Genomic DNA, 27,037 nt, shown 5'->3' on the forward strand with positions numbered 1-27,037 from the left:
ACAGGAGCACAGAGCACAGTGAAGTTGGACACAAAGCTGGAAATGTTTAAAAAAATAAATATTTTTGTGTTTGTTTATGCAATTAGAAGTGTGCACTTTGACAATAAACTGGCAGCAGGGAAGTCTAGGACTGGGCTTGAGGTTGTGAACACGCACGAGAGAAGTCGCTACCAGGCCAGAATTTAATCAGCAATATTGAATCTGGTCATGAAAAGCTAACATAAACAATTAGCCTAGCATCCATAACACAAATACAAACAGTGTGGGACATGGAAGGTTGACAGGATTATACTATTTATGATTGACATTAGATTGCATATGATTTAGGATTGTTTTAATTGTCAATTAAATGAAACTAGATTCTTGCTCAAATGTTATCCAAAAGGAGACTGAGGGCAGCCATACAACGGAGCTGGAGAGTATAATACTGCAATGGCTGTATTAAATTCATGGGTGCTGGAGCCTATCCCAGCTGTCTTCGGACGAGATAGAGGCGGGGTACACCCTGGGCTGGTCGCCAGCCAATCACAAAGCACATACAGACAAACAACCATTCACACTCACATTCATACCTATGGACAATTTGGAGACGCTAATTAACCTAGCATGTTTTTTTTGGAATGTGGGAGGAAACGGGAGTACCCGGAGAAAACCCACGCATGCACAGGGAGAACATGCAAACTCCACACAGAGATGGCCGAGAGTGGAATTGAACCCTGGTCTCCTAGCAGTGAGGTCTGCACGCTAACCACTCGTCATGCCGTGCAGCCTATAATGAATTATATATTTTAAATTAAATTGTGTTTAATACACAAGTACAGAGGTACCTCAGTTAACATCCGCCTTGGTTAGTGCATTTTTTGGTTAACATCCCAAATTTTTGTCTCCGAGCTGTGAGGTCTGCGCGCTAACCACTCGTCCGCCGTGCAGTCTATAATGAATTATATATTTTAAATTAAATTGTGTTTAATACACAACAAGTACAAAGGTACCTCAGTTAACATCCGCCCCGGTTAGTGCATTTTTCGGTTAACATCCCAAATTTTTGCAAAAATTTTGCCCTGGCTTGCATTAACCACTTGATCGCCGTGCAGCCTATAATGAATTATATATTTTCAATTAAATTGTGTTTAATACACAAGTACAGAGGTACCTCAGTTAACATCCGCCCCGGTTTGTTTTTAATTTTAATTTTAATTTTAATTTTAATTTTAATTTTAATTTTAATTTTAATTTTAATTTTAATTTTAATTTTTTCTTTTTTCACAGTTCCACATGTCCAAAAGGAAGTAGGAAGAAGCAAAGCTTATTAAATCCTACCCCTCCATCTGGTACTTTTACGATCAGTAACTGTTACATTTGTTCACTTCCTGTTTTCCTAATATATTTAATTTTAATTTTAATTTTAATTTTAATTTTAATTTTAATTTTAATTTTAATTTTAATTTTAATTTTAATTTTAATTTTAATTTTAATTTTAATTTTTGCCGTGCCGCCATGCCGCCGTATGTGTTAATGTTAGGTAATTTAAATTTAAATTTAAATTTAAATTTAAATTTAAATTTAAATTTAAATTTAAATTTAAATTTAAATTTAAATTTAAATTTAAATTTAAATTTTTTCTTTTTTCACAGTTCCACATGTCCAAAAGGAAGTAGGAAGAAGCAAAGCTTATTAAATCCTACCCCTCCATCTGGTACTTTTACGATCAGTAACTGTTACATTTGTTCACTTCCTGTTTTCCTAATATATTTAATTTTAATTTTAATTTTAATTTTAATTTTAATTTTAATTTTAATTTTAATTTTAATTTTAATTTTAATTTTAATTTTAATTTTAATTTTAATTTTAATTTTAATTTTTGCCGTGCCGCCATGCCACCGTATGTGTTAATGTTAGGTAATTTTAATTTAATTTTAATTTTAATTTTAATTTTAATTTTAATTTTAATTTTAATTTTAATTTTAATTTTAATTTTAATTTTAATTTTAATTTTAATTTTAATTTTAATTTTAATTTTAATTTTAATTTTAATTTTAGCCATGCCGCCATATGTGTTAATGTTAGGTAATTGTGGTAATTTTAATTTTAATTTTCATTTTAGCCATGCCGCCATATGTGTTAATGTTAGGTAATTGTGGTAATTTTAATTTTAATTTTAATTTTAATTTTAATTTTAATTTTAATTTTAATTTTAATTTTAATTTTAATTTTAATTTTAATTTTAATTTTAATTTTTAGATAATTGTGGTAATTGTTTTTAATTCTGTAAAGCACTTTGTGTTGCATTGTCCTTGCAGGAAAAATGCTCTCCAAATAAAGTTGATTTGATTTGAATGTTGAATGATCACAGCATGGATATCAAATGACGCTCGGACTCAAACAACGGCTTGGACTCTGGAACCGCTGTGGCGATGCCTTTTTTTTTTTTTTTTGGCACTTCATCTTCCATTCCTAGCTCCTTACTGATGCTGGAATCGGATTATTTTCCAACCCTGTCATGTTGCCTGGCCCCCACACGCTCGCCATGCTCACACAAAATGAATATTTGTCAAAGCCTAATGCATCGCTATGATGAATATCTTATTGGGCTGGAACTTTCTTTGTTTTCGGACTCGGAAGGAAATCAAATCAAAACAGAAAAGGATGCAAATAATGAGAGTCTGGCATTTTTGAGATGCACAAAAGCTGGAAAATTCTCATTTGGGATGCCGTCTGGGAATTTAGTGTCGTTGTAGATAACAAGAAGGGGATACAGGTTGCAATTCCGTGTCCTTATGTAACTGAAAGGTGCTGCTGGCTCACCCTCGGGCCTTTATGGAGTCACACACACACACACACACACACACACACATACACACACTAATGGTACGATAATATGGCTTCTCATGCCTGAAGTACTTGATAGCTCTCTTCTTCAAAAAAAAAAAAAAAAAAAAAAAACCTAAAGTCTCTAGGAGCCTCGCGAAAGTAAACAGCTCGGATCAAACCAACTCTCCGCTCCCTTTGAAGAGCGGGGAGAGACAATTACAGAGATCAATGGTGCAGCTCAGGGATGCTTAACAGCCCCCGACAGCCTGCCATGGATGAAGTGGGAGAGACTCCTGCTGAACATGCATGTTGTTGGCCCGCCGCGCTGAGCCCTGCCCTGAGCCTGCAGCACGCCACAATAACAACAACGGCACGTGCCCGCTAAACATCTCGACCTCGGCAAGATCTTCTGACCGCAGAAATTTAGCGATCCCCATTTTTGTCCCACGTGGAATAAATGTCAGCTGAATTCATCGCAATCTTTTTAGTTAAGTAACATTTGAATATCCTAAGTGTAAAAAGAAGGTATAATAACAATCAAAGACACAATTAGTGTGTGAGTTAATTTTAACTTTAATTTTTTAATTTTAGTTTTTAGTTCCACATGTCCAAAAGGAGTAGGAAGAAGCAAAGCTTATTAAATCCTACACCTCCATCTGGTACTTTTACAATCAGTAACTGTTACATTTGTTCACTTCCTGTTTTCCTAATATATTTAATTTTAATTTTAATTTTAATTTTAATTTTAATTTTAATTTTAATTTTAATTTTAATTTTAATTTTAATTTTAATTTTAATTTTAATTTTAATTTTAATTTTACAGTTCCACATGTCCAAAAGGAGTAGGAAGAAGCAAAGCTTATTAAATCCTACCCCTCCATCTGGTACTTTTACAATCAGTAACTGTTACATTTGTTCACTTCCTGTTTTCCTAATATATTTAATTTTAATTTTAATTTTAATTTTAATTTTAATTTTAATTTTAATTTTAATTTTAATTTTAATTTCACAGTTCCACATGTCCAAAAGGAGTAGGAAGAAGCAAAGCTTATTAAATCCTACCCCTCCATCTGGTACTTTTACAATCAGTAACTGTTACATTTGTTCACTTCCTGTTTTCCTAATATATTTAATTTTAATTTTAATTTTAATTTTAATTTTAATTTTAATTTTAATTTTAATTTTAATTTTAATTTTAATTTTAATTTTAATTTTAATTTTAATTTTAAGTTCCACATGTCCAAAAGGAGTAGGAAGAAGCAAAGCTTATTAAATCCTACCCCTCCATCTGGTACTTTTACAATCAGTAACTGTTACATTTGTTCACTTCCTGTTTTCCTAATATATTTTTTAATTTTAATTTTAATAAAAAAAATTTAACTCAAACCAATTTAAATTTAAAAAAGTTTAATTTTAATTTTAATTTTAATTTTAAGTTCACAGATCCACATGTCCAAAAGGAGTAGGAAGAAGCAAAGCTTATTAAATCCTACCCCTCCATCTGGTACTTTTACAATCAGTAACTGTTACATTTGTTCACTTCCTGTTTTCCTAATATATTTTTTAATTTTAATTTTAATAAATTTTTTTTAACTCAAACCAATTTTAAATTTAAAAAAGTTTAATTTTTATTTTAAAAAAGTTTAATTTTAATTTTAATTTTAATTTTAATTTTAATTTTAATTTTAATTTTAATTTTAATTTTAATTTTAATTTTAATTTTAATTTTAATTTTAATTTTAATTTAATAATTAATAACTAATAATTAATAATAGAATATGAATATTCTATTCATTAAGAAGGAATCACTTTGTGGAAATTCACTTATTGAGGTCAGGTCTGGAACCAATTGATGGCGATAAACGAGGGATTATCATATTTCCTCCGTGTATTCGTGAGGAGACACAATGCAAGTGTGTTCGACACTCGTGCAGTTAGCTATAGAAAATAAGCACACACACACACACACACACACACACACACACACACACACAGAAAGAACAAACAGCATCAGCACTTTCCAGCAAGTGTGTGTCACTCAAAGAGGGGAAGCATTACACTGCAAAAAGCCACAGGAAGCCAAGCAGAAAAAGGCTTTTTCCTCAAGCACTCTTCTGTGTCTATCTATCTATTTATCTATGATATTCATAGACTTTAGTTCAACATGAAGATGGGGTTCCCCAAGGATGTGTTCTTAGTCCTCTACTCTTGATGTACTCAACCGTACATCAAGTTTGGTGGGTGTCGTCATTACAACAGTAATGAGTCCGACTACATGGATGAGGTGAGTCGATTGACCGGCCACGTGGTGCAGCGACGACAACCTCGGCCCCCACTGGTCCCCGCTGGTCCCCATTATGAGCTTCTTCTACAATGAGCGGCACTGCTGCTGCTGACAAAAAGACCCTGTAAGCGGCTAGTCAGAGGGTCTGAGAAGACCACCTGCACTTCCTCTGGTATATCGCCAACACACGCTGGACCAGCACAGTGTTCCCCATAAAGCAGGGACCCCTTACCCGCCCCTCATGTCACCTTTTTTAGTCTCCTGCCATCCAGGAAAAAGACTAGGGAGTCTGAGAGCGAGGACACGAGCAGACTGAGGGACGGCTTCATCCATCAGGCTGTCAGGATGCTAAACTCGCTCGCAGCTGTCATGCCCCCCCCCCCGCCACCCCGCCCCCCATCTTGAATAAGGTAAGAATATAAACTTTGAATCAATGCTGCAAAACGAGGTTCTACTAGCCGCCAGAATACCTGATAAAGGAGATAAAACTTAAGTATCTTAACATTCATGACGTTCTTTGTGTATTTTTGAGATACCGTCATACCGTAGGGTTGCACGGCGGTCGAGTGGTTAGCGCGCAGACCTCACAACTAGGAGACCAGGGTTCAATTCCTACATCACGGTTTTTCTTTCGCAGACTCTATTTTTTTTTTTGTTTATTGTGTTCTGTGTGGGGCAGCACGGTGGACGAGTGGTTAGCGCGCAGACCTCACAGCTAGGAGAGTTCAATTCCACCCTCGGCCATCTCTGTGTGGAGTTTGCATGTTCTCCCCGTGCATGTGTGGGTTTTCTCCGGGGTCTCCTAGCTGTGAGGTCTGCATGCTAACCTATTATCATCATCATCATTATTATTATTATTATTATTAAAATTATTTATTATGATTAATTAAAAATTAAAAATTAAAAATTAAAAATTAAAAATTAAAAATTAAATTAAAAATTAAATTAAAAATTAAAAATTAAATTAAAAATTAAAAATTAAAAATTAAAAATTAAAAATTAAAAATTAAAAATTAAAAATTAAAAATTAAAAATTAAAAATTAAAAATTAAAAATTAAATTAAAAAGTAAAAAGTAAAAAATAAAAAGTAAAAATTAAAAATTAAAAATTAAAAATTAAAAATTAAAAATTAAAAATTAAAAATTAAAAATTAAAAATTAAAAATTAAAAATTTCTCCTCTGTTTTTTACTTTGCTTCTCTGTTAATGACCCCCCTACGTTCCAATCATAAACTGTATAAATAACACTCAATAGGTTATAACTTGGGACTATAAATATTTTTTTTTTAATCGTGCAAGAAATATTTTACAATAAAAATAATTTTACAAATAAAAAAAAATACATAAATATTTAAAAAAATAATAATACAAAAAATAATAAATATAATGCACGCATGGGGAGAACATGCTAACCACTCGACTGCCATGCAGCCGGAATAAGGACAAAGAAGCCAAAATCGTACCACTTCCACACGGAATGAGAGCATAACTTTTTTTCTATTGGATCTCTGCCATGTATTTTGTATGTTGTATGTTGCATGTTTCACTATAGCTTGATCTGCCCAGCACACAGCAACATGATTCTGTGCTTCGGTGGACGGAACATTTGACCTTGATGACGGGAATAGCGCCTAGCAAAGACGTTCTGCTCATGTTTTAAATCAGATCAGGTTAAATACTTTAAGTATTATATTATTATCAATGCACTGTGGGATTGAACTCAGGTGGGATTGAACTCAGGTGTCCTTGTGGAAAAAAAATATTCAATGTCCAATGTCAAGCGGCATCCCAAAATGGAATATTCCCGACCTTTGATCTTCCAATGTCAACACTTTGTGTGTAGCATCACAGGCAGACATCTGCTCAGCACTTTTTTTTTTATGACTAATTAGCCTCTCGGCCTTAATTGACTTGGTTGGTTTCTTTAACGAGCGTACGCTATGCCGACCACTACTCCCACACAAACAAATCTCCAATCAGATTAAATATTCACGTGGCACACAGCTAAAGTTCCTTTACGGTAACGTGTTTGACACCCCGTGAGAAAATACAGTCATTAATTCACGTGTGAACAATTGTGGGCTGGTGCGATGCGCTCGTTAGAGCTAACAGCACATGTTGTGTTACCCTGACGTGGCTCGGCTGACAATACAAAAAAAGCAAACGGCTTGGAGGTGTTGAAGTGTTCGATTCCTCGTGGACGGCGATGCCTTATGTTCAGCTGGGAGAAACACGCTCAAGGATTTTTGGTTTGTGTTAGGTTTGATGCCGTCATGGAAACAGTTTACACATTTGTAGCTGTCACAGACACACAGGTGCTGGAGCCTATCCCAGCTGACTTTGGGTGAAATGCGGGGTACACCCTGGACTGGTGGCCAGCCAATCACAGGGCACATATAAGACAAACAACCATTCACACTCACATTCATAACTAAACAAAGGAGATTCGAACCCAGATCTTCCCGACCTCCTGACTGTGAGCAAACCAACATGCAAAACATTAGACCAGTGATTGAAAGGTCATTAAAGGTCATTAAAAATATTATTCATTTTTGCAAATATTATTTTTTAAATTATTTTTATTGTAAAATATGTATTGCACGATTAAAAAAATATATATTAATAGGCACAAGTAATAACGTATTGAGTGTTATTTATACAGTTTATGATTGGAACGTAGATCTCTGGTCACCATGCTGGGGGGTCATTACCAGAGGAGCACGTAGTATGTAGTGGCGGGAAAAATGGAGCCTAGTTGAGAAAAAAAATTAAAAATTAAAAAAAAAAAAGAAAAATAATGAAAAATAACATAAAGAAATAATAATAATAATAATAATAATAATAATAATAATTATTATTATTATTTTTCTCCGGGTACTCCGGTTTCCTCCCACATTCCAAAAACATGCTAGGTTAATTAGCGACTCCAAATTGTCCATAGGTATGAATGTGAGTGTGAATGGTTGTTTGTCTATATGTGCCCTGTGATTGGCTGGCCACCAGTCCAGGGTGTACCCCGCCTCTCGCCCGAAGACAGCTGGGATAGGCTCCAGCACCCCTGCGACCCTTGTGAGGATAAGCGGTAGAAAATGAATGAAATAATAATAATAATAATAATAATAATAATAATAATAATAATAATAATAATAATAATTAGTTAAGTGCTCTGAGACTGCAGCATTCCGCCTATGTACTGTTTATAGCACAAAGGTGGGCAGTGGATATTTTTTAGATTTTCAAGTGGGCCCGAAGTTGCTAAAGTTTGAACCCCTGTGAAAACTTTATTGAAAAAAAATAATTTAATTCATAAGTAATTGTTGCTTCATGGTTGAATATGGCCTATTATTAGTCAGATTTCAACTTTCACTTTACCTAAAATGATCCTTTTTAAGTATAAAATAAGAAAAACTAAATAAACTAAAATCCAAGGCAGAAGAAGCATTGAAATTGTGAATGTAGTGTTCCTAACTGGCCACTAGGTGTCACTAATTTTTCTGTGAGACACCAGACGTGATCGCCGCAGTTTTAAATGATGTCACAACAGGCACAATAAAAGACAGCCGACAAGCTAAAACACAACTCTGAACCTCTAACGTCACTTCCTGTCCTCCATACGTCTGTCCGCCCGACATTAAGGTCCCCCCCGAGGGAACACATTTACTAATGCTAATGTAAAAAGGTGACGATACCTATTCATAATTTCCTCCCACTTCTGTTGCCAATAAACCTCTCTCTAAATCGTTGGGGGGTGTGGGGGGCGCCTTCCCACCACATTGCTGGCACTCACTCATCCAACAAAGAAAGAGAGAGAGAGAGAGAGAGAGAGAGAGAGAGCGGAGCCCGTCGGTGCCAAAAAAGCGCCCCGCCGCCTGCCCTTTACAGCGTCACGGTTATTGACAGGGCAGGATTAACTGACGCCGCCGTTTCCATACTTCAGCAATTTATAATTGGAAGCCACAACTCGGCTCCCCAAGCAGGCGGCGCCCATCAAACGGACTCGCTGAAGACGTTTGCCGCCTGTCTGCTACTACTCCCTACTACTGTCAAAGTATTAAATATCAAGTATTTTTAATTTTATATCCTGGAATTTCTCATATAGTGGCCAAAAATCGTGTTGTTTATGCCTTTTTACAATTGATTATTGATTTTTTTGCTTTGAACTTCAGCTTTACAGATTTACAGTTTGTGTGTGATTCGTTTTTTTGCCCAAAATCTTCGTACGCTTTCTTGATTCACCTAAATAAGGCTAAAAATAACCAATTATTTATAATTAGAACCAATTCTAAATAAGTTTTTTTTACGATTATTATAATTATAATAAATTAAATTTTTTGATGCACCAAATGTTAACTCTGGTAGCCTGGCTTTGCTAATGTCTCCACTAAAAAAAAATAATAATAATAATAATAATAAAAAAAAATAAAAATTTTAATTGTTTGCGTTAATGTAAAAATTTAATTACAAAAATGTAATTAAAAAAATAATCTTAATTTAAAAATTTTAAATTAATGAAAAAATAAAAAACTTAAATTATACTAGGAAAGCAGGAAGTGAACAAATGTAACAGTTACTGATTGTAAAAGTACCAATTAAATTAAATTAAATTAAATTATTCATTCATTCATTCATTTTCTACCGCTTGTCATTAAATTAAATTAAATTAAATTAAATTAAATTAAATTAAATTAAATTAAATTAAATTAAATTAAATTAAATTAAATTAAATTACAGTACATTACATTACATTAGGAAAGCAGGAAGTGAACAAATGTAACAGTTACTGATTGTAAAAGTACCAGATGGAGGGGTAGGATTTAATAAGCTTTGCTTCTTCCTACTCCTTTTGGACATGTGGAACTGTGAACTGATTATGGGATGCATTCAATTGTAATCTGATGCATGTTCAAATGAAATAAAACCATTACCATTACCTACAAAAAAAAAAGTGTGATGATAACCATAGAGCCGGAAATACAAATTCCATTTGTTGATGCACCAAATGTTAACTCTGGTAGCCTGGCTTTGCTAACGTCTCCACCAGCATTCAAACGAGTGAGCCTGGAGGCCGAGCATTGTGCCGCTAAAAGACTCGAATAAGACCCAGACAGACTCGCTGAGCCCAACCAAGCAGTGCTGAACAATCTAAAAACCACAGCAGCCTTAAAAGACCCACAAGTATTTAAAGGCAGCCAACAAAAAGTCTACTGAGGGAACATTTGAAGTGATTCTTTTTTTTTCTCTCCTCTTTAAGAGGGGGGAGGGGGGTATTTGGGGGGGGGGGGGGTGCACGGAGAAGCCGTGATCCAGCTCATCACTCAGGCTTTGCCTCTTTGAAAGCAGAGCAAAGCGTCGAGAGGCGTCTGAGAGCTTCCCTGGCACCTGTAAGGCTGTCGGGGGTTCAGCCTTCCAGCTCGGAGAGAGAGAGAGCACACGCTTGATTGAAACGCCCGCCTTCTTCATCAATGATCCTCTTGACAAGAGTGACAGCAGCCAAAGAGAAATGGCACTCAGCAGAGCGGGCGTGAGTGACGGCATGAAATATAGGGATTATTTTAAAAATGACAGCGCTAATACGCTTTAAAAAAATACTGAATAAATCCATCCGGACGGAGGAGAGAGAAGCAGGTGATGTGGAAGGGGTTCTCGGCTCTCGTGTACTTGTACAATATTCATAAAAGCATATACGTAAGAATCAGCACCTCCGAGTCCGGGGTTCTCGCCCAGAAAAGAGTGGAGTACCATCTCCACCCCAAGAGGAGGAGTTTAAGTACTAGTCTACATCAGGGGTTCCCAAACTCAGGGCCCACTTGAAAATCTAACAAAATGTCAGCAACCCACCTTTTAATAATAATAATAATAATATTTTTTATTATGATTATTATATTATTAATAATAATAGTGTTATTTTTTCCTCAACTGGGCTCCATTTGAATAACAGTATTATTATTATTATTATTATTATTATTATTATTATTATTATTATTATAACAATAATAACATTAATATTATTGTTATAATAATAATAATAATAATAATAATAATAATTATTATTATTATTATTATTATTATTATTATTATTAGAACAATATTATTATTAATAATAATGTTATTTTATAATAACAATATTATTGTTACCATTATTAATATTGTGATTATTATATTATTATTAATTATAATGTTATTTTTTTCATCAACTGGGCTCCATTATTATTATTATTATTATTATTGGAATTAGTATTATTATTAATAAAAGTTATTTTTATAATAACAACAATATTATTGTTATTATTAATAATAATAATAATGATATTGTTGTTATTAAAATGGAGCCCAGTTGATGAAAAAAATAACATTATTATTATTAATAATATAATAATCACAATAAAAATATTATTATTATTAAAAGGTGGGCTGCTGACATTTTTTAAATAATTATTACAAAAATAATAACCTAATAATAATAATAATATTGTTATATTATAATAATAATAACATTATTATTAATATTATTATTGTTGTTATAATAATAATAATAATTCCAATAATAATGATAATAACCTTGTTATTATATTATTGGGATTGTTATTATTATTATTATAATTATTATATATGATATAATATATATATATATATTATAATAATAATGTTTTTGTTTTTTTTTCCTCAACTGGGCTCAATTTTTTCCCGCCACCACATACTACGTGCTCCTCCGTTAAAGACCCCCCCCCCCCAGCATGATGACCAGAGAGCTACGTTCCAATCATAAACTATATGATATGAGGTTCCTAAAATATTGTGACAGGTCAATAACACTAAATAGGATATTACTTGGGCCTATAAATATTTTTTTTCAATTTTTTTCTAAATAAAAAAGTATTTAAAAAATAATATTTACAAAAATGAATCATATTTTTAATGACCTCTCATGGTCCAACTGCAGTACCACAACGGCCCACCAGGGTGGCGCTGCCCACACTTTGGGAACCACTGCTCTACATGTTTTGTCCTTACATGAATGACACGGAAGACCTAGCTTTGCCGCCCTTTTACATGTCGATGGTGTTTACGTAGAACAAAAAAAGCCCCCCTGAGATAACTTAAGTTTAAATTTACCACAACATAAACAAAAGTCTGAGTTTTAGAGCCAACCTGGGAGAAACCACTGCTTTTTTTTTCTCATTGGCAACAACTCACTTAAAATGTCTTCACATTTATTAGCCTGCTACAAAATGCAGTGGAGCCTCCGGTGGGGACGCACGGCGCCGGAATAAGATGTACGCGCAGGAAGGAAGGTAGCATTGGTACGGTGCCGAGCTCACATGGGTGTTGTCGAGCATGAATATTCAATGCCACCTAAGAATACGCTATTGTGCTGGCGTTTTGAAAGCTAACTTGAGCGAGGAAGGAGAGAGGAAGGTTTTCCCCGCACAAGCGGAGAACAGCCGCGGTGAATATTCATCCACGTTCTTTCATAAGCGAGCGGGAGTTGGTTTGGACGACGACGGGCGGACGAAGAAGCGCACAGTCGACCGGCTGCATCAGCGTGTGGTCACTGCGATGGAGCCTTCAGGGGGGCGGAGAAGACCGCTGAGAGGAACACCAGGGGGCCTGAATTGGACTGGATTGGCAAGATTTGACCAATTTCTAAATAATAATAGTCCCAGCCAAACCAGTTGAGAGCCATTGCTCTAACTGGAAACCAGGAAGTGACAAATGCACCGTCATTTTTTTTCACTTTCTTCATCACCTCGTATTTCGGTAAGTGATATTAAAAAAACATGAATTAAAATTAAAATTAAAATTAAAATTAAAATTAAAATTAAAATTAAAATTAAAATTAAAATTAAAATTAAAATTAAAATTAAAATTAAAATTAAAATTAAAATTAAAATTTAAAGAAATAGAAAGAAATGGAAATAGGAACTAAAACCAAAACCAAAACCAAAACTAAAACTAAAACTAAAACTAAAACTAAAACCAAAGTTAAAACCAAAGTTAAAACCAAAATTAAAAGAAATAAATGGAAATGGAAATAGAAACTAAAACCAAAACCAAAACCAAAACCAGAGTTAAAACCGGAGTTAAAACCAAAATTAAAATTAAAATTAAAATTAAAATTAAAATTAAAATTAAAATTAAAATTAAAATTAAAATTAAAATTAAAATTAAAATTAAAATTAAAAGAAATAGAAAGAAATGGAAATAGGAACTAAAACCAAAACTAAAACCAAAACCAAAACTAAAACTAAAACCAAAGTTAAAACCAAAGTTAAAACCAAAGTTAAAACCAAAATTTAAAGAAATAAATGGAAATGGAAATAGAAACTAAAACCAAAACCAAAACCAAAACTAAAACTAAAACCAGAGTTAAAACCAAAATTAAAATTAAAATTAAAAGAAATAAATGGAAATGGAAATGGAAATAGAAACCAAAACCAAAACTAAAACTAAAACCAAAACCAAAACCAAAACCAAAACCAAAATTAAAATTAACCCTAACCCTAAAATTAACAAAAAAACTATTAAATAATTAATTAATTTAAATTAATTAATTTAAAAAAACCAAATTATATTAGGAAAACAGGAAGTGAACAAATGTAACAGTTACTGATTGTAAAGTACCAGATGGAGGTGTAGGATATAATAAGCTTTGCTTCTTCCTACTCCTTTTGGACATGTGGAACTGTGTACTGATTATGGGATGCATTCAATTGTAATCTGATGCATGTTCAAATGAAATAAAACCATTACCATTACCATTACCATTACCATTACCAATTCAACCTACAGGACAACAAAAGTTTACTCACAGTCTCCTGACTCTTGTCCCTGGCATCATACACGGTTAGCTTGACGAGCGTCTCCGGGGCGGCGGGACAGTCGGAGGGGAAGGTCACCCCCGTTAGAAAGCACGGGTCTTTGTTTGCCTGTCAGAAAAAGAGAGCGAGGAACCAGGTGAGACGCAGATACACCCAGAGTATCACCATGCTACGGCACATGCTAATGACGAAGCGGGATGCCAAAGGGAGAAGGTGGGACACGACTTGGATCGGCCTCTTGTCCTCCTGCTGCTGCTGCTGCAACAGGACAGATAGAACCGCCCCCAGTGGGCCTCCCCCGAAACGCTGGCGCAGTTTCCTCAGTGAGACTGCAGGGAAACGAATATTGATGGGGAAATTGGAAGAAAACATCCACCTCTCCCAGCATCCTACGTCGCTAAACACACCACGGGGCCGACGCTCTACCGTAAAAACTCCCAGAGATCACCTGTCCAACCGCAGGACTTGTTTATGACCCCCTGTGCCTTCATATGTTTGGCTTTAAACGAGAAAAGCGCTTCAGTGCCAATTTGGTGAGGACCAAAAACGACTCCTGTTTCTTAAGGGGAGGCAGCTGTTGTCATGAAATAAGGACGATACGTGCATCCTTGCTTATTGGAAATTCAGCATTTGTCACCTCAGAAAACATGACAAACATGAAAAAACATACATAAGTCGCACTGGAGTATAAGTCACACAAGGCCAAAAATGCATAATTGGGTAGAAAAAAACATACATAAGTCGCACAATGCCAAAAATGCATAATTGGGTAGAAAAAAATACATAAGTCACACTGGAGTATTAGCCGCACAAGGCCAAAAATGCATAATTAGGTCGAAAAAAAACATACATAAGTCACACTGGAGTATAAGTCGCACAAGGCCAAAAATGTACAATTGGGTAGAAAAAACATACATAAGTCGCATTGGAGTATAAGTCGCACAATTCCAAAAATGCACTATTAGGTAAAAAAAAACAACATACATAAGTCGCACTGGAGTATAAGTCGCACAAGGCCAAAAATGCATATTTGGGTAGAAAAAAACATACATAAGTCGCACTGGAGTATAAGTCGCACAAGGCCAAAATTGTATAATTGGGTAGAAAAAAAACATACATAAGTCGCACAAGGCCAAAAATGCATAATTAGGTAGAAAAAACATACGTACATAAGTCGCATTGGAGTATAAGTCGCACAATACCAAAAATGCACAATTAGGTAGAAAAAAAACATACATAAGTCACACTGGAGTATAAGTCGCACAAGGCCAAAATTGCATAATTAGGTAGAAAAAAAACATACATAAGTCGCACAAGGCCAAAAATGCATAATTAGGTAGAAAAAACATACATAAGTCGCATTGGAGTATAAGTCGCACAATGCCAAAAATGCACTATTAGGTAAAAAAAAAAAACATACATAAGTCGCACTGGAGTATAAGTCACACAATGCCAAAAATGCATTATAAGGTAGAAAAAAAAACATACATAAGTCACACTGGAGTATTAGTCGCAAAAGGCCAAACATGCATAATTAGGTTAAAAAAAACATACATAAGTCGCACTGGAGTATAAGTCGCACAAGGCCAAAAATGCACAATTAGGTAGAAAAAAACATACATAAGTCGCACTGGAGTATAGGTCGCATGAGGCCAAAAATGCACTATTAGGTAGAAAAAAACATACATAAGTCACACTGGAGTATAAGTCGCACAAGGCCAAAATTGCATAATTGGGTAAAAAAAACATACATAAGTCGCACAAGGCCAAAAATGCATAATTAGGTAGAAAAAACATACGTACATAAGTCGCATTGGAGTATAAGTCGCACAATACCAAAAATGCACAATTAGGTAGAAAAAAAACATACATAAGTCACACTGGAGCATAAGTCACACAAGGCCAAAAATGCATAATTGGGTAGAAAAAAACATACATAAGTCGCACAAGGCCAAAATTGCTAAATTGGGTAGAAAAAAAACATACATAAGTAACACTGGAGTATAAGTCGCACAAGGCCAAAAATGCATAATTAGGTAGAAAAAAATACATAAGTCACACTGGAGTATTAGTCGCAAAAGGCCAAAATTGCATAATTAGGTAGAAAAAAACATACATAAGTCGCACTGGAGTATAAGTCGCATTTTTTGCGGGTAATTTATTTTCCAAACTACTTGACCAAAACCGACATTACGCCATCTTGGAAGGCAAGTTCTAACAATAATAAAATAATAAAGAACAGCCTGAATAGGTGTAAGATATGCTAACACAATGCTTATTCAGCTACACAAAAAATATAAACATAAACAGAAAAGGTGTCCAGTGTTTATGTAAGATAAATATTTTTTTCATTTATAAGTCGCTCTGGAGTATAAGTCCCAGGAACAGCCAACCTATGAAAAAAAGTGCGACTTATAGTCCGGAAAATACATAATCAACAAATAATCAACAATGGTTAGCCTCTTTGTATGCTAGATAATGGATTATTTCTGTTTCCATTGATTCCTATGGAGTCCAATTATTGGACTACAGATAGCATTAGCTTGCAACTTTGATTTGTAGTCTTTTGTGTGTGTGTGTGTGTGTGTGTGCAAGACAACACAATTCTCCACACGTGTCGCCACATCTGTACCGGAAATAAATTGTGAAGTGGGAAGTCAAGGGGCTTTTTCAGTGATTTGAGGCTTGTTTACAGCCACTTAGGGCCTATTTGACTAATTCAAAGCACTTTGTGTTTACACTGAAGGCTTCCTCTTCCTCCTCTGGGCGTCTCCAGCCTTGGCGGCCCTTTGGGAGCATTTGAGGACAAGCTGGAACATGCTAATGATTCCCACTCAGACTGAGTGGCACACAAGCCCAATAATAAAAGTCTGGTCATGCCCATAAATGTTAAAAAAAAAATGGCCCAAAAAGTTGTGATTTTGCAGGGTCAATAAAAGAGTAGGTAGAATAAGCAAAAACAAGCTTTCATGATGCTCGACTTTGACGAGCGGAAACATTTGGAAGCTGTTCAAGAGTTTGACATCGTATTTCAGCAGCAGCAGCAGCGGCAGCGGCGGCGGTACAGTTTGACATTTATGTCGACATTTCCATTTATTCCTATAATCCCCCCCCCCCAGGATGCAGTGATGAGAGATGTTCAAACATTTGCATCCAGTCATTAGTGACGAGATTTAATGGCATAATCAACAAAACCAAAAGCCACTAGACTTTTTACATGCTGACTAAGTCTTCTTTTCTCATTGGTAGAACACTGTAGACTCATCGTGATGCGTTTGTGGGTATCGGTAAAATCCGATGCAAGCTCTGTTTTATTAATGTTTATTAAAATGTATTTAATTAATCAGTATCGCCCCATATGATGTTCCCCAGGTGCCATGGTAATGGTAATGGTAATGGTTTTATTTCATTTGAACATGCATCAGATTACAATTGAATGCATCCCATAATCAGTTCACAGTTCCACGTGTCCAAAAGGAGTAGGAAGAAGCAAAGCTTATTAAATCCTATCCTACTCCATCTGGTACTTTTACAATCAGTAACTGTTACATTTGTTCACTTCCTGCCTTCCTAATGTAATGTAATGTAATGTAATGTAATGTACTGTAATTTAATAAATGTAATGTACTGTAATGTACTGTAATGTACTGTAATCTACTGCAATGTACTGCAATGTAATGCAATGTAATGCAATGTAATGTAATGTAATTTAATGTAATCTAATTTAATTTAATTTAATGACAAGCGGTAGAAAATGAATGAATGAATGAATGAATGAATGAATGAATGAATAATTTAATTTAATTTAATTTAATTTAATTTAATTTAATTTAATTTAATTTAATTTAATTTAATTTAATTTAATTTAATTTAATTTAATTTAATTTTTTGGCACGTACCGAAGTACCCTCGTGAGGATAAGCGGTAAAAAAATGAATGTATGAATGAATGATCCCAACATTACGTCATAAAAATATGACTTTAAACCTGTATTATCACCTTTGCTTAACAATATTATACAATATTATCACTTTATCACCCCAGCAAATGTGAGCCTAACATTCTTAGACAGTGGACAGTGAAGTACTCAAAGAGGCACAATTACAGTAGAAACAAACACACAAAAACGCACATTTGCATGTTGCTAATGCTACTAATTGCTACTAAATCACGGTACACGCTAGTACTGTACAGCAGTAAAAAAGACACATTGTACACATGTGCAGGTAAACACACACACACACAGACACAGACACACACACACACACACAGGCTGGCACACTGAATAGGTCTCATTGAAGCTTACCAGCATGTTTGGCAGCCTCTGCTGTGTGTGGTTCTTCTGATGAGCTGAGATGAGCTCAAGTGCTAAGCCCGTCTGCATTGACACACACTGACACAAACACCGACACACACACACACACACACACACACACACAGATTTTGGCCATTTAAGGTCACAAACCTTGGCAGAGTGGCCAATTTGGGCCATTTCAGAGGGTGTGTGTTTGTTTGCTTCAATGGCAGTGATGATTACACACACAAACAAACACACACATATATACTGTACAAGACTCACTGGGCCGTGCTTGACCTGATGTCAATAGCTTAACATTGTATTTTTATTTTTATTTTTATTTTTATTTTTATTTTTATTTTTATTTTTATTTTTATTTTTATTTTTATTTTTATTTTTATTTTTATTTTTTTATTTTGACTAAAAAACATAACGAATAACATTGTGCATATTTTTATTTTTATTTTTATTTTTATTTTTATTTTTATTTTTATTTTTATTTTTATTTTTTTTATTTTGACTAAAAAACATAACGAATAACATTGTGCATATTTTTATTTTTATTTGTATTTTTATTTTTATTATTTTGACTAAAAAAACAGATAACGAATAACATTGTGCATATTTTTATTTTTATTTTTATTTTTATTTTTATTTTTATTTTTATTTTTATTTTTATTTTTATTTTTATTTTTATTTTTATTTTTATTATTTTGACTAAAAAAACAGATAACGAATAACATTGTGCATATTTTTATTTTTATTTTTATTTTTATTTTTATTTTTATTTTTATTTTTATTTTTATTTTTATTTTTATTATGACGAAAAAAACACGCACACAATGGTGTGGAAAAAGTCCTTGCCCTCCCTGTTAAAACATCACTGTGTTTTTATCACACCTGCGTTCAAGTTTCTAAAGCTTTGGGACTCCAGCAAACCACAGTGAGAGGAAAGAAAGAAAGAAAGAAATGTAGGCATCACGTCAAGACTGCACATTTTTTTCACCCTTAATAATAAAATGTGGTTGCATGGCGGGAACCCAAACTCGAAACAGAGTTCGATTTCCCGCCCTCTGCCATCTCTGTGTGGAGTTCCACAGTTCCCAGTTCCACATGTCCAAAAGGAGTAGGAAGAAGCAAAGCTTATTAAATCCTACCCCTCCATCTGGTACTTTTACAATCAGTAATTGCTACATTTGTTCACTTCCTGCTTTCCTAGTATAATTTAAGTTTTTTATTTTTATTTTTTCATTAATTTCAAATTTTAAAATTATATTTTTTAAATAAATTTTTTATATTACATTTTTACATTAACGCAAACAATTAATTTTTTTGCATTAAATTATAATTAAAATTTATTAAAGAAATACAAAAATAAAAATAAAAAACTCAAATTATACCTCCTACTTTGGTACCTGACAAAAAAAATAAAATAATATTAATAAATAAAACTAAAAAAAATATTTTTTTTAAACTTAAATTATATTAGGAAAGCAGGAAGTGAACAAATGTAACAGTTACTGATTGTAAAAGTACCAGATGGAGGGGTAATTGCCTAACATTTTTGCACAGAATGAGGGATCATCTCCCTCATGAGGATAAGCGGTAGAAAATGAACGAAGTTCATGAATGAAGTTTGATTCCTGAACAGGACTCAGCGTTTGGACTACTTAAAACAGATGTCCGTTCCAACAACAGGGCATTGATGTCCAAATGTGAGGTGATTAAAGGCTATCGTGTTCCAGTCATGTGATGAACGGCGAAGAGGAGGAGCGTCACGCGTGTGTAGCACCTGTTACACGCCATCACTGATCTTCTCAATGAAAGCTTCAAATCATACAGCCATGCACTCGTACGGGTGCAGCTTTCATGCGCGCCGATGGCAGCTGTTGAGAGCTGACATACTGGGAACGTCAGGGACAGGAACACACACACACACACACACTTTCCCTGATGGCCACACACGTTAATAAAGCCTCATGTTCGATAGCTTCGTGATGTTTTCATAGGAAAATACATTCAGTCGCTAATTAACCTAGCATGTTTTTTGGAATGTGGGAGGAAACCGGAGTACCCGGAGAAAACCCACGCATGGCCAGGGGGTGGAATTGAACTCCGGTCTCCTAGCTGTGAGGTCTGTGCGCTAACCACTCAACCGCCGTGCAGCCCTAAAAGTAAAGTTCATTCATTCATTCATTTTCTACCGCTTATCCTCACGAGGGTTTGTGAAGGGTGCTGGAGCCTATCCCAGTTTGTCTTCAGGCGAGAGACAGGGTACACCCTGGACTGGTGGCCAGCCAATCACAGGACACATAAAGACAAACAACCATTCACACTCACATTTATACCTATGAACAATTTAGAGTCGCCAATTAACCTAGCATGTTTTTGGAATGTGGGAGGAAACCGGAGAAAAACCACACATGGCCGAGGGAGGAATTGAACCCCGGTCTTCTAGCTGTGAGGTCTGCGTGCTAACCACTCATCCACCGTGCAGCCCTAAAAGTAAACTTGATTCCAGTAAAAAGTAAAAAGGAACAATGAACTGAAGTGCGTCAAACTAGAATGGTACAACATAGAACGCTATCGTAATACAACATTGCGATAAAACTGCTTACCCTGTGCATTAGTATATAGTATTAGTATTTCCTACCCAGAAACGGAGTAAACAACCTACTTACGTATAAAATGTAACTTTTAAAAAGTACAAATACACAATAAACTAGCAACTATGTCTTGAGGTTAAACAAGACGCCATCCAAAGCAGAGCGACAGTGACGGCAGTACTGGGCACGCTCAGACTAGTCGTGTTTACAAGGAATGAAAGAGAAGAGCGTTGGTTTGAGAACGCAACGCTATTACACAACGTAGGCTAATAAAAAGACACAATGAGTGCGCTCGAACCCTTGCAGTCGGCAAATCAACCTACCCTGTGTTTGCATGGTCCAAAACAGTCCATAATGTCAGATCCCGACTCCAAATCACAAAACTCGCGCTCGCAGCCATGAAATCCCACAACTCCGGCACGGCTGAGAGTTTTGAGTCTGCGGAGCTGGCTGAGCAAGCACTCGGTGTCCTACCACATCCTGTCTTTTCCAGCGGCACACACGCTTATATGGACACACACACACACACACACACACACACGCGCATAACGCCATCCATCTCTGTGGCGGGACTTCTGACTTCTGGCTTTGAATGAGACGCTTGTTTTCCAGGATTAGCGGGAAAATAATTCCACTGTAGGAGTTTTTTTTTTCCACCCCATTCTACAAAAAATGCGAGTGCACGTGTGTAAGAGTAAGTGTGTGTGTGTGTGTTTGGGGGTTTGGGAGGGGGGGGGGTGTTCAAGAGCAAGGCAGCTGTTGCCGCTTGCGTGCCGTTGTCGTAGCGATAGCACTGTCAAGACCCTTGTAAAAAAAAAAAGGGGAGTGTTTTAAAAAAAAAAAAAAGGTGAACGAGGACAGGGAACGTCAGCAAATTCCTCTCAAAATAAATACATTTACTTTTGCGGGAAAAGACACCCAACTGATAAAGTGACTAGATAGGATACACTAGTCTGACCACATAGGACAGCACACTGGAGTTCTTTTGTTTCATCAGACTTTGATACTAGGTAGGACGGCTCTAATCAGACTATATAGAACATATGTTGTCTCAACTGACACTGTCGTCATCTGTCCTACCAAGTCATTGAGCAGTAACTGATAAAGTGACAAGATAGGATATTCTAGTCTGACCAAATAGGACAGCAATCTAGAGTTGTTTTGTCTCGTCAGACTTCGCTACTAGGTAGGACCGCTCTAATCAGACTATTGAGAACATCTGTTGTGTCTGACCAGATAGGACAGCAGACTAGTGTTTTTTTGTCTCGTCAGAAGTAGCTACTAGGTAGGACAGCTCTAATCAGACTATATCGAACGTCTGTTGTCTCAACTGACACTGTCGCCATCTGTCCTACCAAGTCATTGAACAGTAACTGATAAAGTGACTAGATAGGATAGTCTGACCAAATAGGACAGCACACTTGAGTTGTTTTGTTTCGTCAGACTTTGATACTAGGTAGGACAGCTCTAATCAGACTATATCAAACGTCTGTTGTCTCAACTGACGCTGTCGCCATCTGTCCCACCAAGTCATTGAGCATTAACAGATAAAGTGACAAGATAGGATACTGTAGTCTGACCAGGTAGGACAGCACACTGGAGTTGTTTTGTTTCATCAGACTTTGATACTAGGTAGGACGGCTCTAATCAGACTATATAGAACATATGTTGTCTCAACTGACACTGTCGTCATCTGTCCTACCAAGTCATTGAGCAGTAACTGATAAAGTCACTAGAAAGGATACTCTAGTCTGACCAAATAGGACAGCAATCTAGAGTTGTTTTGTCTCGTCAGACTTCGCTACTAGGTAGGACCGCTCTAATCAGACTATTGAGAACATCTGTTGTGTCTGACCAGATAGGACAGCAGACTAGTGTTGTTTTGTCTTGTCAGAAGTAGCTACTAGGTAGGACAGCTCTAATCAGACTACAGAAAACATATGTTGTCTCAACTGACACTGTCGCCATCTGTCCTACCAAGTCATTCACCATTAACTGATAAAGTGACTAGATAGGATACACTAGTCTGACCACATAGGACAGCACAATAGAGTTGTTTTGTCTCGTCAGACTTTGCTACTAGGTAGAACAGCTCTAATCAGACTATATCGAACGTCTGTTGTCTCAACTGACACTGTCGCCATCTGTCCTACCAAGTCATTCACCATTAACTGATAAAGTGACTAGATAGGATACTCTAGTCTGACCAGATAGGACAGCACACTGGAGTTGTTTTGTTTCATCAGACTTTGATACTAGGTGGGACAGCTCTAATCAGACTACATAGAACGTCTGTTGTCTCAACTGACACTGTCGCCACCTGTCCTACCAAGTCATTGACCATTAACAGATAAAGTGACTAGATAGGATACTCTAGTCTGACCACATAGGACAGCACACTAGAGTTGTTTTGTCTCGTCAGACTTTGCTACTAGGTAGAACAGCTCCAATCAGACTATGTAGAACATGTGTTGTCTCAACTGACACTGTCGCCATCTGTCCTACCAAGTCATTGACCATTAACAGATAAAGTGACAAGACAGGATACTGTAGTCTGACCAAATAGGACAGCACACTAGAGTTGTTTTGTCTTGTCATACTTAACTACTAGGTAGGACAGCTCCAATCAGACTACATAGAATGTCTGTTGTCTCAACTGACACTGTCGCCACCTGTCCTACCAAGTCATTGACCATTAACAGATAAAGTGACAAGATAGGATACTCTAGTCTGACCACATCGGACAGCACACTAAAGTTGTTTTGTCTTGTCAGACTTAACTACTAGGTAGGACAGCACTAATCTGACTATATAGAACCTCTGTTGTCTCGACTGACATTGTCGCCATCTGTCCTACCAAGTCATTTCTTTCCATTTAACGGAACGTCATATCCACAAGCAGGATCACAGGGACCCCAAAGTGAGGTTTCCTTACCTCTACTATCTCCGTGCAGACGCTAGAAACCAGCTGATGCTTGTGAGGGTCCACCACAGACACCTGGACCACCGCACTGGGCTTCCCGTCTCGGCCCGAGGCCACCAGGTCCTTGCAAGCTACACATGGAGGAGGAGGAGGGTGACAATCAACAACAAAAACAAAATCGAAAAACACTTCCTGGAAAAGCCCTGGACTGGTGGCCAGCCAATCACAGGGCACATATAGACAAACAACCATTCACACTCACATTCATACCTATGGACAATTTGGAGTCGCTAATTAACCTAGCATGTTTTTAGAAAAAACATGGAGAACACGCAAACTCCACACAGAGATAGCCGAGGGTGGAATTGAACTCGGGTCACCTAGCTGTGAGGCCTAACCACTCAACCACCGTGCAGCCCTGAGGAAAAACATCTCAAATCCTTTATCGCCCTTTCCCCTTATGTCAACTGGCAAAAGTAAATGCTCAAACAATGACTTATTTCTCTTTCGGTTATGTCGACAACCGCTTATGTCGCCGTGAGTCAGCCAGCCGGCGGGGCGTCAACATGAAAGGGTTCCACGCTATCAGATGCGTGGGAGGTGTGAAGTTTACCAACCAAGACTCTCTGATGTGTTGTCATATGTTAGCTGCTATAGTCTACCCGTAGAGCTATATTTAAAAATAGCACATATATTTAAAAACAGCACATATAAAAGTACACAGTCGGCCCTCAACGTGCTTTCCTTTTCGAACACTTCTATGCTAGGACTACGTTATGCTAGCCATAGCATTTCAGTATGTGGAATCAAACTATGGAATGGATTGAGTAAGGACCTCAAACAATGCACAACGATGAGCCAATTCAAGAAACAATACAAGCAGTTGATGTTTGCTAAATACAAGGATGAAGAGTCTTGAACCAGTCATGATAAAAAAATAAATTAAATTAAATTTAAAAATTAAATAAAAAAATCAATAAAATAAACAAATAAAATTGAAAATAAAAAATTATATTAGGAAAACAAATGTAACAGTTACTGATTGTAAAAGTACCAGATGGAGGGGTAGGATTTAATAAGCTTTGCTTCTTAACAAGTTGAACTCCATTAACAAGGATACAAGAATGAAGAGTCTTGAACCAGTCAAAAAAAATGAAAAAATTAAAATTAAATTAAATAAAAAATCAAATTAAATTAAAATAAAACATTTGAATTAATAAAATAAAATTGAAAAAAATATAACAAAAAATAAAAAAATTATATTAGGAAAGCAGGAAGTGAACAAATGTAACAGTTACTGATTGTAAAAGTACCAGATGGAGGGGTAGGATTTAATAAGCTTTGCTTCTTAACAAGTTGAACTCCATTGACAAGGATACAAGGATGAAGAGTCTTGAACCAGTCAAAAAAAATGAAAAACTTAAAAATTCAAATTAATTTAAATTTCAAAAATCATATTTAATTAAATTAAAACATTTAAATTAATAAAATAAAATGAAAAAAATAAAACAAAAATAAAAAAAAATATTTTAGGAAAGCAGGAAGTGAACAAATGTAACAGTTACTGATTGTAAAAGTACCAGAAGGATGAAGAGTCTTGAACCAGTCATGATGTGCTATATATATCACTATATTGACACTTACTATGGTACACATTATGTCATTGGATGCTCATATCACCTAGTACTTCGATACGTGAAAAAACAATAATAATAATAATAAATTAAATAAAATAAAAAAACAAAAGTAAAAAAATGTAAGAAAAAATAAAACTTAATAAAATAAAATAAAAAAATTATATTAGGAAAGCAGGAAGTGAACAAATGTAACAGTTACTAATTGAGCTGGTATTAACTCTGGTAGCCTGGCTTTGCTAATGTCTCCACCTAAAAATAAAAATAAAAATAAAAATAAAAATAAAAATAAAAATAAAAATAAAAATAAAAATAAAAATAAAAATAAAAATAAAAATAAAAATAAAAATAAAAATAAAAATAAAAATAAAAATAAAAATAAAAAGTTAAAACCAAAAACATTTTAAAAAAACTTAAATTATATTAGGAAAGCAGGAAGTGAACAAATGTTACTGATTGATTGTTATTGATTGAAGTACCAGATGGAGCGGTAGGATTTAATAAGCTTTGCTTCTTCCTACTCCTTTTGGACATGTGGAACTGTGAACTGATTATGTGATGCATTCAATTGTCATCTGATGCATGTTCAAATGAAATAAAACCATTACCATTATCAAACTTCCAACGGACAGATTTTTTTTCATATTTTATGTCGACAAAAGCGGACGGTTATGTGTGTCAACATCGACCGAAGCAGGCAGTTTTTAGTCATAAAAAGAATGCGACGGACCGGGGCTTGATGAGTTTCCCCACATAAGCGGGTGTCGGTGTATTTAAAGTATAAATATAATGATGTGTGGACAGTGATGCTTGTTAGAGGCGCTCTCAGTCGGTGGACTTTTTTGTCTGGTTGCGACCCAGGAATCCACCAGCAAAAAGCAGCCCACATGTTTGCTTGAGGTTTCCTCACTAATGAGAGACGTGATTTTTTTTTTTTTTCTCTGTGTTTAAATCTTTTCTGCGTGTAGCATATATTGCTACTCTGCCCTGCGTTGTAAATATCTTGTGTACAGTTTGATGTGGTCGCTCGCTCTGAATGCTAACACGGAACACCCCAGCCTTGTTTGGCCGCATGCGCCGATACGTTGGAGAAACATGGAATTATGTTGTATAGAATGGGGAGTCTGCTTTCAGGGGAAAGTCAAAGCGAGAACGTGGATTATAGGTTGCTGCTGCAAGGTCGGCGTTATTGACGTGGCAACTCCATGTACAATGTCAAGTCAAGTCTTAGGTCACCACTGGAATAGTTTTAACCAACCGCGTGTGACTAGAATCGCTAGAATGGTTATGGTTTTATTTCATTTGAACATGCATCAGATTACAATTGAATGCATCACATAATCAGTTCACAGTTCCACATGTCCAAAAGGAGTAGGAAGAAGCAAAGCTTATTAAATCCTACTGTCCATCTGGTACTTTTACAATCAGTAACTGTTACATTTGTTCACTTCCTGCTTTCCATAATGCAGTTTAAGTTTTTTTTTGGTTTTGACTTCATTTTATTTAATTTTTTTAATTTTTAAAATTTTAATTTTAATTTTAATTTTAATTTTAATTTTAATTATTTTTATTACTAAAAAAACACACACAATGGTGTGAAAAAGTCCTTGCCTTCCCTGTTAAAACATTACTGTGTTTTATCACAGCTGCGTTCAAGTTTCTA

The 27,037-nt window shown here is 35.3% G+C and overlaps 1 protein-coding gene across 5 annotated transcripts in view; it reads right to left on the reverse strand.

The window, feature by feature from the left end:
* The window catches only part of inpp4b (inositol polyphosphate-4-phosphatase type II B), a 144,101-nt gene that overhangs the window by 101,821 nt on the left and 15,243 nt on the right, over window positions 1-27,037 (reverse strand). For 3 of the 5 annotated variants that reach the window (XR_009131712.2, XM_058082851.2, XM_058082838.2), the window contains exons 3-4: window positions 23,753-23,871; window positions 13,906-14,022 (exon numbers count right to left, since the gene is read on the reverse strand). Coding sequence is in view for 4 of the 5 variants with exons in the window: in XM_058082851.2 (XP_057938834.2) it covers window positions 13,906-14,022; window positions 23,753-23,871 (236 nt within the window). In the remaining variant the exon portion in view is untranslated. Of the gene's footprint in view, window positions 1-13,905; window positions 14,023-18,220; window positions 18,566-21,140; window positions 21,279-23,752; window positions 23,872-27,037 lie in introns of those variants that run through there. The other 2 variants (XM_058082860.2, XM_058082845.2) reach the window with 2 other exon arrangements.

This window comes from Doryrhamphus excisus, linkage group LG9 (genome assembly GCF_037039965.1).
Source record: "Doryrhamphus excisus strain RoL-2023G ecotype Guam linkage group LG9, RoL_Dexc_Guam_v1.1, whole genome shotgun sequence".
NCBI classification, from domain to species: Eukaryota; Metazoa; Chordata; class Actinopteri; order Syngnathiformes; family Syngnathidae; genus Doryrhamphus; species Doryrhamphus excisus.